Genomic DNA, 16,809 nt, shown 5'->3' on the forward strand with positions numbered 1-16,809 from the left:
GAAAATCTTAATGATTTCTGTAAATCTAGTCATTATACCCCATTAAAACTGTCACATTCACCCCCAATATCAATTCCATTTTATTGGTTGGCCTTGTTATTCAAATTATTGTTCTTTATATCATTATTGGCCTTTAATAAGTATTTTTTTTAAATATTGAGAACTTACTACAGTCTTATTTATGTATTATTGACATAGACAAAGACTATGTATTATTATAGTATTTTTTTTATTTTTAGCATATTATTAAGTTTCACCGTGCATCAAAAGCAAATAAAAAGCCCATGCAGTTGCCAAGATCTATGGTTAAATCATTACTTTATCAGATTCTTGATGGTATCCATTACCTCCATGCAAATTGGGTGCTTCACAGAGATCTGGTAAGTATGTTTATTTAAAATTAATATGTTTTCCCCCTTTCTTTTAAAAGATATTATTTTTACTTGCTACAATTATGATAAACATAGAAAATTTTGATAATAAGCAAAAAGGAAGAAAAGAAAAACCATTCATAAACCTATGATAAAAATTTACCATTATTAACATTTGGTGTATGTTCTTCCATTATATGTATGCATAGCTATAAAATATCAGTGTGATTTTCAACAAGCAATTGGTATAATGTTAATGGGATAGTCATATGTGAAAAAAGTACCTTTTGATCCCATTTTGTTTTTTTTATTATTGTTTATCATTAGTAAAAACATTAATAATTAAAAACTAAATTCCTATTGTGTTTTTTTTCTTATGAGCTAAACTGAAATAATGATATTTTATCCAGTAAATCGAATGTTGTTATTGATATTCACAATAAATGAATAAATCTCAAAGGTGGAATGTATTTATTAGGCTAATTAGCCACAATTCAGATGTTTGATTTTACTTTTTATTCAGTACACATAAAGCAAACATTTATTAATGTCAAATTATATGCTATTCATCTTTGCATTGTTATCATTTTTAATTTATGTTGTTCTGGAAAGGCAATGGGAACTGGATAATTGTAATACCCATGGGTTTATAATTGGAAGTTTTCTTTTACGCCCCCACAAAAATCATTTCATGATAATTTATTTCTTAGGCTTTTGGTGATGCTAGGTATATAATAGGTATAAATCTAAGTCAACTCAGTTTTATTAATTGAGGATAAGTACTTATTATAGAAAGGAATAAATACTAGTACACAAGGAGACCTAGTTAGGACCCCTTGCTACCTAGTCAGTCAGGCATGTTCATCTGACTTGACCATTCAGACACATTGTACCTCAATTTTAAACTGAAAGGTTCAAAGACTTCCACATATCCACTTTACTATGAACCATGAGTTAGCATGGTTTTGATTCTTGGGTATGTGAGGCTGTTCTTAGATTAAATCCTCCTACATGAATGGTTTTAGATTTTAAGTTGCAATAATGTAACCTATGTGAGTTATATTTTTGAGGTCACAATCATTTTTGAATCATCAATCAGAATCTTTTATTGATGATTAACTAATTTCAACTCATTTCCTTTTTTCACAAAATTATATACAGGCATACCTTGGCGATATTGTGGGTTTGGTTCCAGACCACCGCAATAAAGTGAATGTTGAAATATAATGACTTTTTGTTGTTGTTTCCCCAGTGCATATAAAAGTTATGTTTATACTATAGTCTGTTAAGTGTGCAATAGCATTATGACTAAAAAGACAATGTACATACCGTAGATTAAAATATTTTATTGCTAAAAATGTTGTTCATCATCTTAAGCCTTCAGTCAGTCCTAAATCTTTTTACTGGCAGAGGGTCTTGCCTCAGTGCTGATGGCTGCTGACTAATCAGAGTGGTGGTTGCTGAAAGTTGGGGTGGCTGTGGCAATTTAAAAAAATAAGACAAAAGTGAAGTTTCCTGCATTGACTCACTCCTTTCACAATGATTTCTCTAGCATGTGATGCTCTTTGATAGCATTTTACCTACAGTAGATCTTCTTTCAAAATTGGAGTCAGTCCTATCAAACACTGAAGCTGCTTTATCAATTAAGTTTAATCTTTCATTTTATTAATAGAGAATATAACTAATAGAGAATATAACTATTCTAAGCTCTTTTTGTCATTTCAACAATCTTAATTGCATCTTCACCAAGAGTAGATTCCATCTCAAGAAACACTTTCTTTGTTAATCCATATGAAGCAACTCCTTACCCATTAAAATTTTATTATGAGATTATAGCAATTTAGTCATATCTTTAGACTCCACTTCTAGTTCTCTTTCTATTTCTACTATATCTTCAGTTACTTCCACCACAACTTGGTTGTTTGGCACAGGAGGCCTAGTTTTAGATGTATCTTGGCTTTCAACATCCTTCCTCACTAAACTTAATCATTTCTAGCTATTGATTTAAAGTGAAAGACATGCAACTCTTTCTTTCATTTTAACTCTTAGAGGCCATTGTAAGGTTATTCATTGGCCTAATTTCAGTATTGTGTCGAAGGGAATAAGTGGAGGCTGAGGAGAGAGAGAGAGAGACAAGGAAATGGTCTGTAGGTAGAGCAGTCAAAACAGCATTTATCAATTAAGTTTGCCATCTCATATGGGAATGGTTTGTGGTACCCTCTCCCAACTTATAATAGTAACATCTAAGATCAGTGATCACAGAGTGCCATGACAAATAAACTAATAATGAAAAAATTTGAAATAATGTGAGATTACCAAAATGTGACACAGACATGAACTAAGCAGATGCTCTTGAAAAGATGGCATCAGGGAGAACCAAGATGATGGCATAGGTAAACAATAGTACTTACCACCTCCCACGACCACATCAAAATTACAACTAAAACACAGAGCAACCATCATTCAGAACTGCCTGAAATCTGGCTGAATGGAAGTCCTACAACTAGAGAAGTAAGGAAAGCACATTGAAACTGGTAGGGGGGCGGAGGTGCAGAATGGCCTGGTCCAACACCCATGTGTGGTATTTTTTTCAATCAGGAGGGATATCTCAGCTGTAGAGGCCTCCCGTGAGGAGCAAGGGGTCCCAACCCCACACCAGACCTCCAGCCTAGGGTTCTAGTGCTGTGAGAGAAGCCCCTGTAACTTAGGTTGTAAAGATTAGGGATTGTAGCTGAGTGACACGGAGGCTGCTGGAGACTCAGGCAGTTCTCTTAAAGGGCCTGTACATGAACTTACATGGTCCCACTCCCTCTGAACTCCAGCACTGGGGCAGTGGCTTGGAGGGATCCACAGACATATGGGGAGGAACTGGATTGTCTGGCATTGGAGCAAGAACTTGGGAGTGGCTCTCTCTCAGATAGTGATGCTCCCAGGGGTCATTGTTTCTATGCTGAGACCTTCCCCATTGCAGAGCTGACTGGCAGGGATATCTAAGTTTCCATCAGCTTAGCTCACACTGTTAACCCTGGTGATTTCCTCAGACCATGCCCCATCCAATTTGTAGCCCCACCCAAGCTCTTTTCTGCAGCTTTTCCATATGAATGACCTGTCCTGGCTCAGTCTTCAGACTTTTCTAAAATCTCTCAAACAAGCAGCAGCTGGCATCAGCAGGAATCGGCACTAGCAGCAGCCTGCCTTGCTTCACAGTTTGGCCTCGCCTGGGCACTTCCAAGCCTAACACAGGTAGCAGCCATTTGCAGATAGCTCTGTAGCTCCTGATGGGTGGTCCTAGTCAGTGGCTGACTTTGCACTGCCCAGGAGGCCCCAGAGCCAGTGCACCCAACGGACAACTTCAGACCATAGCAGATTACAACTCTACACATCCATGAGTGACACACTCCAGGGACAGACTCAATGAACACCAAAGCCCCACTGAAGCAAGTCCTGCTCCATAGGGGTGCCTCCTACACAGCAGCTCCTCCACTATAGTTGCAGCTAGTTCTCACAGCCAATTGGCCTGGAGGTCAACTCCTCCCAGTAACATCAACAGCAATCAAGGCTCAACTACAACAAGACTGTGCACACAGCCCACACAAAGGCACAACTAGAGTGCCCAGCTCAGGTGACTGGGGAGGCTGAGCCACTGGCCCCTCAAGACACCTACTATGCAAGGCCACTCTACCAATTCCAGGAGACATAGCAGCTCTACCTAATACATGGAAATAAACATATGAAAGCCGCCAAAATACAGAGACAAAGAAACATGTCACAAATGAAAGAACAGAAGAAATCTCCCGAAAAAGAAGAAATGAATTGGAAGCAAACAAACTAATAGATACAGAGTTTAAAACAATGGTTAAGGATGCTCAAGGATCTTAATGAGAGCTTCAAGAGACTTAGTAAGACTTTCAAAGATCTTAGTGAGAATTTCAAAGACATGAAAAAGGATCAGTCAAATTAAGCACACACTAACTGAAATAAAAGATAATTTACAGGCAATCAGCAGTAGAGTAGAGGATGCTGAGAATCAAATCAACACCTTGTAATATGAGGAAGCAAAAAAACACCCAATTATAGAAGAGCCAAAAAAAAAAAAAAAGAATAAAAAATATGAAAATAAGGTAAGGAGCCTCTGGGACAACTTCAAGCATACCAACATTCGCATTATGGGGGTGCCAGAAAGAGAAGAGAAAGAGCAAGATATTGAAAACCTATTTGAAGAAATAATTACAGAAAACTTCCCCTACTTGGTGATAGAAGTAGACTTACAAGTCCAGGAAGCACAGAGAGTTCCAAACAAGAGGAACCCAAAGAGGCCCACACCAAGACACATAATTAAAATGCCAAAGGTTGAAGACAAGGAGAGAATCTTAAAAGCAGCAAGAGAAAAGCAGTTAGTTACCTACAAGGGAGCACCCATGTGACTGTCAGTTGATTTCTCAACAGAAACTTTGCAGACCAGAAAGGAGTGGCAAGAAATATTCAAAGTGATGAATAGCAAGGACCTACAACCAAGATTACTATATCCAGCAAAGCTATCATTTAGAATTGAAGGTCAGATAAAGAGCTTCACAAACAAGAAAAAGCTAAAGTATTACATGAAATGTTGAAGGGTATTCTTTAAGAAGAGAAAGGAAGAACAAAAATATGAACAGTAAAATGGCAATGAATACATATCTATCAACAATTAATCTAAAAAATAAAAATAAGGAATCTAATGAACAAAATAAACTTATGAATAAAATAGAACCAGAGGCATGGAAACATGGAACAGACTGGTGAATCTCAGAGGGAAAGGGGGAGGGGGGGGGCGGGAAGAGATTAACCAGAGAACTTACATGCATATATGCATTACCTATGGAAATAGACAGTAGGGTGGTAAGGCCTGGGGCAGGGCAGGAACTGGGTAGAGGGGGGTAGTGGGGGACAAAAGGGGGACATCTTTAATACTCTCAACAATAAAGATTAAATAGTAAAACTAGAACTGCAATTACTTCTCCAAAAAAAAGGAATCTCCTCTCCAAAAATAAAAAAGGGAAGAAAAAAAGAAGAAGGAAGGAAGGAGAGAGGGAGGGAGGGAAGGAAGGAAGGAGGGAGGGAGGGAGGGAGGGAGGGAGGAAGGAGGGAGGGAGGGAGGAAGGAAGGAAGGAAGGAAGGAAGGAAGGAAGAAGGAAGGAAAAGAAAAGTTGGTGCCAATAGACTTGGTTGATACAAGGTTCTCACAAACCTTCAATGTGTAAATAATGCAAAGTCTATAAAGTGAAAGAAAATAAAATGAGACATGCCTGTATTTTATTCTAAATAGCATGGATTAACACATTTAGTTTGTGATGTTATCACCTTAATGTTCACTGGTACTAAAACTCATTATGACCAGGACTCAGTTTTCTCCCATCCAGACTTGCTGTTTTAGTGCCTTCTGTTTTGGTTGTGGCACCACTTTCTTCATAGCCTAGAAACTTCTTTTATTCCTTACACTCCATATCTAGAATTTGCCTAAAATATCTCCTCTGTTAATGTAATTTCATCTCTAGTGCCTCCTTCCTAGATTAGGCCTTTATTATCTCTTTCTTGTAGTTTGGACTTAGCCTCTTCACTTGAATCTTTGTCAATAATCCCTTTCCCTTTCAGTCCACTTTTGACCTTTTGACCTCAGCTTCTATTCAAGAACTTTGAAATAGTTCCTCATTGTTTACAGACTAAAGCTCTAGTTCCTTATTTGGCTTCCAAGATCTCTTTTTTTAATCTTCTCTTTTTTTCTTTTTTAATCTTTATTGTTCAGATTATTACAGTTGTTCCTCTTTTTCCCTCCCCATAGCTCCCCTCCACCAGTTCCCACCCCACCCCATGGCCTTACCCTGCCCCCCCACTGTCCTCATCCATAGATGTATGATTTTTGTCCAGTCTCTTCCTACATCCCCCGCACCCCTTTCCCCCTGAGAATTGTCAGTCCACTCCCTTTCTATGCCCCCGATTCTATTATATTCACCAGTTTATTCTGTTCATCAGATTTTTTATTCACTTGATTTTTAGATTCACTTGTTGATAGATATGTATTTGTTCATAATTTTTATCTTTACCTTTTTCTTCTTCTTCTTCTTCTTAAAGAATACCTTTCAGCATTTCATATAATTCTGGTTTGGTGGTGATGAACTCTTTTAGCTTTTTCTTATCTGTGAAGTTCTTTATCTGCCCTTCAATTCTGAATGATAGCTTTGCTGGGTAGAGTAATCTTGGTTGTAGGTTCTTGCTATTCATCACTTCGAATATTTCTTGCCACTCCCGTCTGGCTGCATAGTTTCTGTTGAGAAATCAGCTGACAATCGTATGGGTACTCCCTTGTAGGTAACTAACTGTTTTTCTCTTGCTGCTTTTAATATTCTCTCTTTGTCTTTTGCTCTTGGCATTTTAATTATGATGTGTCTTGATGTGGTCCTCTTTGGATTCCTTTTGTTTGGGGTTCTGTGCGCTTCCTGGACTTGTAAGTCTATTTCTTTCACCAGGTGGGGGAAGTTTTCGGTTATTATTTCTTCAAATAGGTTTTCAATATCTTGTTCTCTCTCTTCTTCTGGTACCCCCATGATTCAGATGTTGGTACGCTTGAGGTTGTCCCAGAGGCTCCTTACACTATCTTCATATTTTTGGATTCTTTTTTCTTTTTGCTTTTCCTGTTGGGTATTTTTTGCTTCTTCGTATTTCAAATCTTTGTCTTGATTCTTGGGATCCTCTAGTCTGCTATTGGATCTCTGTATATTATTCTTTATTTCAGTCAGTGTATGCTTAATTTCTAGTTGGTCCTTTTTCATATCCTCAAGGGTCTCACTAAATTTATCGGCGGTTTCTAGAAAATTCTTGAAAAACCTTATAACCGTGGTTTTGAACTCTGTATCCTCCTTTTCTTTCATTTGTGACCTGTTTCTTTGTCTCCACATTTTGGCTACTTCCCTGTGTTGATAGAGTGGCTTTGTGTGCTAGGTGTCCTATAGGGCCCAGTGGCTCAGCCTCCCCAGTTACCTGAGGTGGACACTCTTGGTGCACCCCTTTGTGGGCTGTGTGCACAGTCTTGTAGTTAAGTCTTGATTGTTGTTGGTATCACTGGGAGGAATTGACCTCCAGGCCAATTGGCTGTGAGGATCAGCTGTGTCTGCGAAGGGAGAACTTCTGTGCTGGAGACACCCTTAGGAGGCAAGACTTGCTTCAGTGGGGCTTTGGTGCTCACTGAGTCTGCCCCCTAAGTGTGTCCCTTATGGATCTGAGGAGTTGTAATCTGGATGGTCCCACTCTGACCCCTGGGTACACTGGCTCTTGGATCTCCAAGGAGGTGCTAATTTAGCCTCTGCCTAAGGCCACCCAGCAGGAGCTACAGAGAGATCTGCAGATTCCTCTTCTTTGTTTGGGTTTTGGAGGTGCCCAGATGAGGCCCAACTATGAAGCAATGCAAGCTGCTGTGGGGCCTTGGACCTTCTTTTGGATGTTCTGGGTCTTTCTGACTCAGCTGCAGTTTGTTAGGTAATTTTAGATTTCAAAGGACTGGGTCATTCATATGCAAAAGCCTCTGCACACAGCTTGGGTGGGGTGGGGTCTCAGGGCAGAGCAAACAGCAATGGCTTCCTGTCAGCCCTGCCCTAAGAGGCCCCCGGGTTTCAGTGTCCCTCAGTACTCGCTGCAAACACCTCTGAGAGAAAGCCACCCTCGAGTTCTGCCCGATGCCAGACAGTCCAGTTTCTCTCTGTATGAGTCTGGGTCCCCAGAGTCTCGCCTGGAACTGGGGTGCAGAGCATTCGGGAGCTTGTGTTTCCCTCCAGATTGAAAAAGCCAGCTGCATACTCAGTTGCCAGCCTTCTCCGTGCGCGCACGTCTTCCTCTCCATGCGCGCGCCTCCGTACCTCTGCACTTTACTTCCGCAGCTCCTGTGAGTCTCAGTGTGCCTTTCTCTTCCCTTCCAGTTGTAGAATTTTCACTTAGCCAGCCTTCCTGTGGTTCTGGATGATGTTCTTTTTGTCTTTTAGTTGTAGTTTTGAAGTGGTTGTGCAAGGCAGCAAATTTAGGTGTTTACCTATGCCGCCATCTTGGTTTTCCCTGGCTTCCAAGATCTTATCAGATGTATCTCCAACTGCCTTTAAATATTTTCTTTAAATATGTACTTATATTATCTTTCACTTAAACACTATTCTATTGAACTATTGATTGTTCCTTGCATTCTCCTGAGCTTTCCTGCTGAATGGCCTTTATTTCCCCTATCTTAAAACTCCTTACCCCATTTCTACATATTCAAATACTACTTGTCTTTCAGGACCCACACAGACATTAAAACTTATCCTCATATCCATTTCTATTTGGAAATCATCTCTCCTTCTTATTGGTTGCTGTTGTACTTCATCTTTACCTCTCTTCCTGCAATTATCTATTAGTATCATAATAATTTATGTAGATTTCTAGAAGATGTTCTTGACCATAAACTTCTTGAGAGAGTAGGGTCTAAGATTCATTTGGTATATCACTATTCCAGTACACAATGGGTACGGAGGAAACATTTTCTTAGTGAATGAAGATCAGTAAGAATATTATTATGGCATGTTTTTAGATCAAGTAACATATTTTGCATTTCAATACAGTCTCCAATAAATACATTTCTTTATATGTGCCAAGCCTGGAGGGGGACAGTACAACTATGACTGCATCAAAGACCTCCGTAGGCATTTAGTTTGAGAGAAGAAATATGGCATGCATACCGGTATAAACAGTTACACTGTAAGATAGATGAGAGAGAATGTGGTCATGGCTATGTGAGAAGTACAGATCTAAATGCTTTCAAGGTTAGAAAAGGTTCTGAGTTGGGGGATAAGGGAAAGCTTCAGAGAGGTACTATTTGACCTGGACTTTGAAGGGTGAGTAGAATTTAAATAGAGATTTGAGAGGTGAAGTTAACCTATGGGAGTATTGACTGTGAAACTTCTGAGATGGGAAAGCACTTAAATGATCCCAAAAGGTTGTGTAGTTCTGTCTGGCTCAAAAGTGGATAAGCTGAGCCCTAACTGCTTTGGCTCAGTGGATAGAGTGTCGGCCTACGGACTGAAGGGTCCCAGGTTCGATTCCGGTCAAGGGCATGTACCTTGGTTGCGGGCACATCTCCAGTAGGAGGTGTGCAGGAGGCAGCTGATCGATGTTTCTCTCTCATCGATGTTTCTAACACTCTATCCCTCTCCCTTCCTCTCTGTAAAAAATCAATAAAACATATTTTAAAAAAAACAACAAAAAACAAAAATGGATAAGCTGAATTAGGGTAGTATGAGGTAAGACTAGAAAGATATGGGTTGGAGCCTTATTGAAGAAGGCCCTAAATATCAGGCTAGGGAGTTTATTTGTGTTTAAGTGCTAAACGCTTGTGAACAAGAGAATGAATTTTTCCCGGATGAATTATTGTTACCTCATTCATAGCATGAACACAATCTTGAAAATATGTTCTGAACATGGTTCTGACCTAGTATGGCACTTGCTTATGTTTTACCCACACATTTATCAAATGCTTCTACTCCTTATGTAAGTAACTATAATAAGATTTGAAATTTTGAACCAATAAGAATGTAGACTGTGACACACTACTCAATTCTTTTCATTGATCATGAGTTCTGTTACCTGAACCATATTGTCATGGTTTTGCCAAAGTATTTCCAGGATAGAAGATTTAAGTTGTATGTTTAATTTGTAGATATATTCTATAGTAGGTAAAGAAATACAAAGTATAGATATGGTCTTAAAAGGAGCATGTTGGAGACATCTGAAAAATTATTTTTTTGTGTGAGCTTAAGAGTAGATTTACAATTTTAGTCAATAAGTTATTTTTTTTAATGCTTCATTTCCTATTACTGTAAGAAATCTGGCTTTACATTATTTGTTAGTCACAACTGTTTCAGAGTATGTACTATCTCTAAATTAAAGGGTTAGAGTGAATATAAATTTTTAATGTAATTAGTATAATTCCTAAAACTTAAAAGGTAAATAAAAACAAGTGTTTTAAACTTGACACACGTTACAAATTCTGAAGCATTACATCATCAACGAGGTTGGTGTTTTTCATTGTGATTGATTTCCTGTCTGGAACAGTATTTTAATTATGTCATTTGATCCTAGAGTTTAACACAGAAATAGACTATTTAAAGTCACCAAAAAGATTACTCATATTAAGGAATTGCTTTAAAAGGAAAGGAGAAAAGAAGCTAAATATATTCATCTTGGCTGAGAGACAGTGAAGTAGAGACATAAGTCTATAAACATTTGGAACTTGTAAACACAAAGGGGGAAAAGATGTATTGTAATTTTATAGCAGGATGTAGCTAAGAGTAAGAAGATGAAATATAGTGTGACTCATTTTTATGAGACTACTATTCTGCTAGGTTGGAAGAATGCCAACATATATCTTTTTCAAAATTATGGGTTTCTTGAGAGCAAGGATCATATCTCACTAATTTTTGTGTTCCTAGCATTGGCATATTGTTTCTGCTCATAAGTTACTTGAATTGCATTTTAGCAAAACATCTGGTAATTGCACATTTTTCTTTTGCAAGGGTAGAGAAATGCTGGCTAAAGGATAATACTGTTAAGTGGATTTATGGCTCCTTAGTTACAGAATACTGCTACTGAATCAATGACATAAACTGAACTATAAGTTAAACTCTATTTTTTATTTTCTTATCTTAGCACCTGGCACATGATAAATGCTAGGTGTTTATTGAATGAAAGATTTGAATGAATGTTCAAAGATGGCCCTCTGTTTCTATGCAGTTGTGAAAAAAAGTGCTGTACTGTTAATCGTGATATTTTGATTAAAATAAGTGCTTGGTAGCTGGAGAATTGTCTAGGAATCTCTGTGTAGCACAGCTTCCTTCATACCTTGTCTGACAAGGAGATACAAGTTTTTAATTGTATTTGTGCTAAACAGGCCTGAGAAGGTAATTGTGTTATACCTAAAAGAAATCCTTAAAATCTTACTGTAGCCATCATGCACATTGCAAGCATTTTAATAATATTTCATAGTTTTAGCCTTGTGCAGGTCTCATGATATAGGAGCTTTGAGATCCTAGACTTCAAAAAAAATTATTTTTAAGATAGCTAATCTTGATGATTAAGCCTCAGTTTACTCATTTGTAATATGAGGTTAATGATATGTATTTTATATGGTTGTTGACTTCCTACTCTTAGCTCCAGTGTTCCTGAATTTCTCCTAATTTCCCTCTGTAGAAGCTCCTGTACTTTCTTTCTGGATTCCATCAGCAATCCCAAGATGCCCTTTCTTTAAACTGCTTTCTTCCCCAGAATTTTTGTAGCCTGATACTCTTCCTACCTTCTTCTGCTTTACAAAGTAGATCCCTAATAGAAATACACTGAGTGGCCAGATTATTATGATCTCTGAACACATAATAATCTGGCCACTCAGTGTATATCCTATATAATAAAAGGCTAATATGCAAATTGTCCCCTTGACCAGGAGTTTGACCAGCAGGCAGGCCGGCCAACCGCCCGTGTCCCCTCCCCCTGGCCAGGCTGGCCAGACCCCACCCATGCACGAATTCATGCACCGGGCCTCTAATATATATATATACTATGTGAAAGATGCTCATCTATTTTAAAAAAGAGTAATCCATATTTCATCCTGTTTATATTTAAATATTGCTAATATTTTTACCAAATCTTCATATTTAAAAATATGAAAGTTTTAGAAAACTTGCTAAAATGAGATCTAAATTAGTGATTCATTTAACTTAGTTTTCATTCTAACAGTTCCATGCTAATCAAATGAATTTCTATTCATTGTTTTTCATTTACCTTATTAACATTCTACTTACAGAATTATGATAGAATGAAGTATATATTTTAATATGACTTAATCATCTTAATTTATTTCATAATGCAGAGCTAACTATGAAAAAGTAAAGTATGGCTTGGTTATCTTCTAACCTGCAATTTTAGGTGATTTTGGACAATTACAGATCTTGACATGCTGAAGAATAACACTTAGGATTCCTGTTGAAGACCTCTGATCCCTAACTAGTTCCTTAGAGCTGGGTCCTCAGTCGTCTGTGGCTTAGCCATTCATGTCTGCTGTCTAAAGGCCTTTGATTGTGAGGATGTCATCCATGTGCAGTGACTCCTGTCCTGCTGCTTCTACACAGGTCTTTTGAAGATGAGACGAGATTATGTTTCTTACAATGCTCTGGATACTGTGATACATACCTTAAAAACATAAGAGGTATTTTTTTAAGAAGGTATATTTGAAGTGTTTTTAAGTTACGGGTTGTGATTTTCTGGCATGACAGCTTTTCTGTCATTCACACCGATAACCAGATAACTGGAGCTTTCTGGAGCTTTCTGCAGCGTCCTGTACACTTGTCTGAGTTAGAGCACAATGCTCTACCAGCTGTTTGATGCGCTAAATATCACACTTCCAAGAGAACCAACTTCAAAGGAGATGTGTTAGACTCACAGTGGCCTATGAGGCCTCCTGAGGTTCAGCTTAGGGACAGGGCTCTTTTGATGATCCCTGACTTGGACATAAAATTTTAGTGGTTTGTATTGACAAACACATGTATCTAGAAGGTTATTTCCAAACTAAGTTCAGAGTGTTAAAAAACAAAATTCAGCTGACTAAATTGAAAGATTAAATTGGCTTTATTCAACTATTCATGAATCGAGCAGCATCTCATCTAGCAAATAAAAAGGAGCTCTCCTGAGCTATAGAGAAGAAAAGGTTTTAAAGGCAAAAAGGGGGCAGGGGAAGAAAGGATATTATTAGCAAAGAATGCATTGTTTCAAGTAAGGGTCACGGAAGGGGCCTATCATGCAGATGACCTCACTATTACTGACCAGGTAATTCTACATTGACTGTTAAAGATTAAATTTCTGGGAGTGGCTGAAACTGTAATTAGATTAAGTGTTAAATCTTGGTTTGCTGATGTGGGGCCTGGCCCAAGTGATTCCATTTTGGACCTTTTGTCTCTTTTTTGTTTTTTTTTTCTCATCGAGGATATATTTATTGATTTTAGAGAGAGAGGGAGGGGGGAGGGAAGGAGGGAGAGAGAGAGATTGGTTGCCTCCCTTACATGTCTTGACTGGCGATGGAACCTATCACTAAGGTATGTGCCCTGATTGGAATCGAACCTGCAACCCTTTGGTATATGGGACAATGCTCCAACCAACTGAGCCACATGCCAAGGTTTGTCTACTTTTTAACAGAGGGCTATGTACCCAACTAACTTTGAGGTCACTAAGAGTATAACCTATAATAATAAAAGCGTAATATGCTAATTAGACTGGACAGGCAAACGACCTTCCGGATGAAGCCGGGGCTGTGAGGGCCGAGCCCCTTGCATGAATTTCGTGCGTCAGGCCTCTAGTTAAGATATATTTCACAGTGACAGCAGTGGCGGGAACTGGTTGGGAACCAAGGTCTACAGAAGGAGTCCCAGTACTTTGAGGCCTGTGTTTAAAACTGAAGAATAAAGTCAGGTATACTATTTTAGTAAATTAATTGTATTGAGGGAGAACTTATATACAATAAGATACACCCATATTAATTACAAATTGATGTATTTGGACAAATGTAATACCTGGGTAATCACCACCACAGGCATCCTATTTGGCACTATAGGTTGATTCAAGATCCCTTATGGTATCTTCATCAAGAGGGGATCTTGCATGCAAGGTCTGATGATACATTTCACTGAGAGATTACAGAGGATAGGTATTTTGTATGATTATATTCTCACTAAGCACACATCTGAGTACAATTCTTCTAGAGGTGAAGGCCATAAATCAATTAAGTGATGTGCATTTTTCAAGTGTGTTTTTTTCTCATAACCCTAACCTGGAGTCATCTCTGAGAGATTTGGGTTCTAATCCTGAGATTGTGGATGGTGAACTTGGTTAAGGTTGTAGACCTTTCACCTCTGTTTCTTCATGAGTAGAGTCAGAGGGCTCATTTTGATAATTTCTACCTCTGACATTTTTAATTTCTCATGATAATGAGACTGAAATTATTTTATTTGAATTGAATGTCACAAATGTAAATAGAAAACTGCTTTCTACCAGAATTGCTCTTCTGTGGATGTACTCCTTAATGAACGGGATAGAACCTGAATGTCTTTGCTGTCTATTTGGCATATATCTTGATTATGCTCTCTTAAGTGACCCTGAAGTTAATTGGGTGAATAACCTTCTAGATACATGTGTTTGTCTTGCATTAAGCTTTTCATAATGACTGCTCTTTATTGCTTCTTGTAAGAGAAAAGAAAACCTTATCTCTGCTGGTCAGGCCTGTGACCACACCTAAAAGGCAAAGACAAAGAAGTGTATTGTTAACTGTTGTGCAGTGCCGGGTTGGCAGGCATTGTTTACTGTGAATACCAAGGTTTGATGAACAGAGTTACTTATTATAAATACCTCTAGACCATTTTAAGGCAAAGTGAAATTAAGCACAGCTTTTAATATTATAGGCTGCTCCCGATTTACAAGTAGCCTGCAACTACTTGTAGATGTGTAGTTTCGAACTGAGAAGGCATTTTTCATTTAGAAGCAGCATAGTAAATAGTGATTAGGTTCTCTGAATACAAAGGCCTATTTAACCCCCAATATACATAAAGTATGACATTTATAGATAAATGGAACCTGTCATTTTTTAAACTAAATTATTCATTTATTACTAGATTTCTGTGGGAGCAAGTACTGGTTTATAGACTTAGAATATATGCTTTACAAACATATTTTGACCTCTTAATATGTACCAGACATTATGTTGGACACTGGAAATACAGAGATAAATAAAATACAGTCCCTTCCCTCAATGAAGGATTGTATTCTGCCACTGCATGGCAGAAGATACACATAAATGAAACATCACAAAATAATAAGATTTGAAAAAAATTATGAGGTATATTCAGGGATCAGCAAGAAGTAGTGAAAGAAGAGGCAGAAGTGAGAAGTAGGCATCAGATTATGGTGGATCTTAATTGTTATGTTTAGAAGTGTGGATTTTTCCTGTGGCTAGTTGGAGCTGAGCAGGACAGATTTTTGCTTAAGAAATGCCCAGGGACAGGGATATGGAGAATTGGTTTGAGGGTGCAGGGACAGCAGCTTTATTAGTCTTGTAATCAGCTGGTTGAGGAATGATGAAGGCCTGAATGAAGGTAATCAAGATAGTGGAGTAAGATACATATCTGAGGATTGATTAAGCACAGAGTATGCAGACTTCTTTTGTTGACTGAGTGACTGAGAAGGGAATACCAGAAAGAGGCTGTAAAAGTTCAGGTTGAATAAGTTGTGTTTGAGATGATTGTGAAGATCGACAGCATACAGTTGACATATCGCTAAGATATATAAAATTTAAATAGTCTAGAAGGATAGACTTGGGAGTCATTAGCATATGGGTGATGACTGAACCCTAAAATAAATTAGAATTAGGATTTTAAAAAAATCTATATTCAGAGGTAAACTTGCATCTTTGAGGGTGCTTATTCTAGTTTCTTACAACTTCTTTTAAAATAGAGAACTTGCCTAACAAAGAGTACTAACCATTGGCAGTTTTTGTTCATTCATTCATTTGTTTATTCATTCAACAGATATTTATTAAACACTATGCGTGGATTTCAGCAGATACATAAGTGGTAACGGAAATACCTTCCCTAACCTTTAGGAGGTTGCAGTCACAATATCAAATTCCTTATATTTTTAAATCCTCTCCTATCAGTGAGGTTATTTTAAGGGGTAAACGTTATGATAGACTGATGCTATTAGCAAATGACTGTTGTGTTTGCTAAGAAAAGAAAGCATTTATAGTATCTTATTCTTAGATGGGCCTTTGCCCTATCTGTTACAACACAGAACCTTACTTGTTCAAGGTGAACAATGGAGAACAGTGTAACGAAAGGAACATAAACTGAGGGTTTTCTCGTGGGAATGTACTTCTGTATCAAATGTGAGGAGAGTTGTGGCACTTCTGTATTTAAATAGAAGAATAGTGTACCCATTAATATCAGGCCAGCATTGTTCAGAAACTACTCCGACTGATATTATGATTGGTTTTGTACCTATTATTCAGGATTGTAGACAGTTGTGTTTGTGTTTATCTTCTTTATTGGTGCTGATAAGAGTCATCTTGTGGGTTTCATATTTTGGTTCCTGGGATGGGGAGTGGAAAGCAAATGCAGATGGATAATTCTGTATCTTTAGACTGTTCTATTTATGATGTGCCAATTAATTGAAATAAATTTAACCTTGTGAAAAAAATTGATTCTATAAAAGGCAAAGGCAAATCCAGAATACATGTAGATGTAAATTCAAGAATTAACTGAATTCTGCTAAAATGTAGATATTTTCAAGAATAGTTTCTGAGAAATCATATTGTTTATCACATTATTTCCCTGACTTTTACCTTTAAAGTACAGTT

The 16,809-nt window shown here is 37.8% G+C and overlaps 1 protein-coding gene across 7 annotated transcripts in view; it reads left to right on the top strand.

The window, feature by feature from the left end:
- The window catches only part of CDK19 (cyclin dependent kinase 19), a 134,870-nt gene that overhangs the window by 67,803 nt on the left and 50,258 nt on the right, over positions 1-16,809 (top strand). For 5 of the 7 annotated variants that reach the window (XM_080664217.1, XM_080664213.1, XM_080664211.1 and 2 more), the window contains one exon: positions 240-380. The exons of the other annotated variants lie outside the window; for them this stretch is intronic. In XM_080664217.1, coding sequence (XP_080520343.1) covers positions 240-380 — 141 coding nt within the window. The remainder of the gene's footprint in view (positions 1-239; positions 381-16,809) is intronic. 7 annotated transcript variants of the gene reach the window in all.

Source organism: Plecotus auritus (genome assembly GCF_963455305.1).
Source record: "Plecotus auritus genome assembly, chromosome: 4".
NCBI classification, from domain to species: Eukaryota; Metazoa; Chordata; class Mammalia; order Chiroptera; family Vespertilionidae; genus Plecotus; species Plecotus auritus.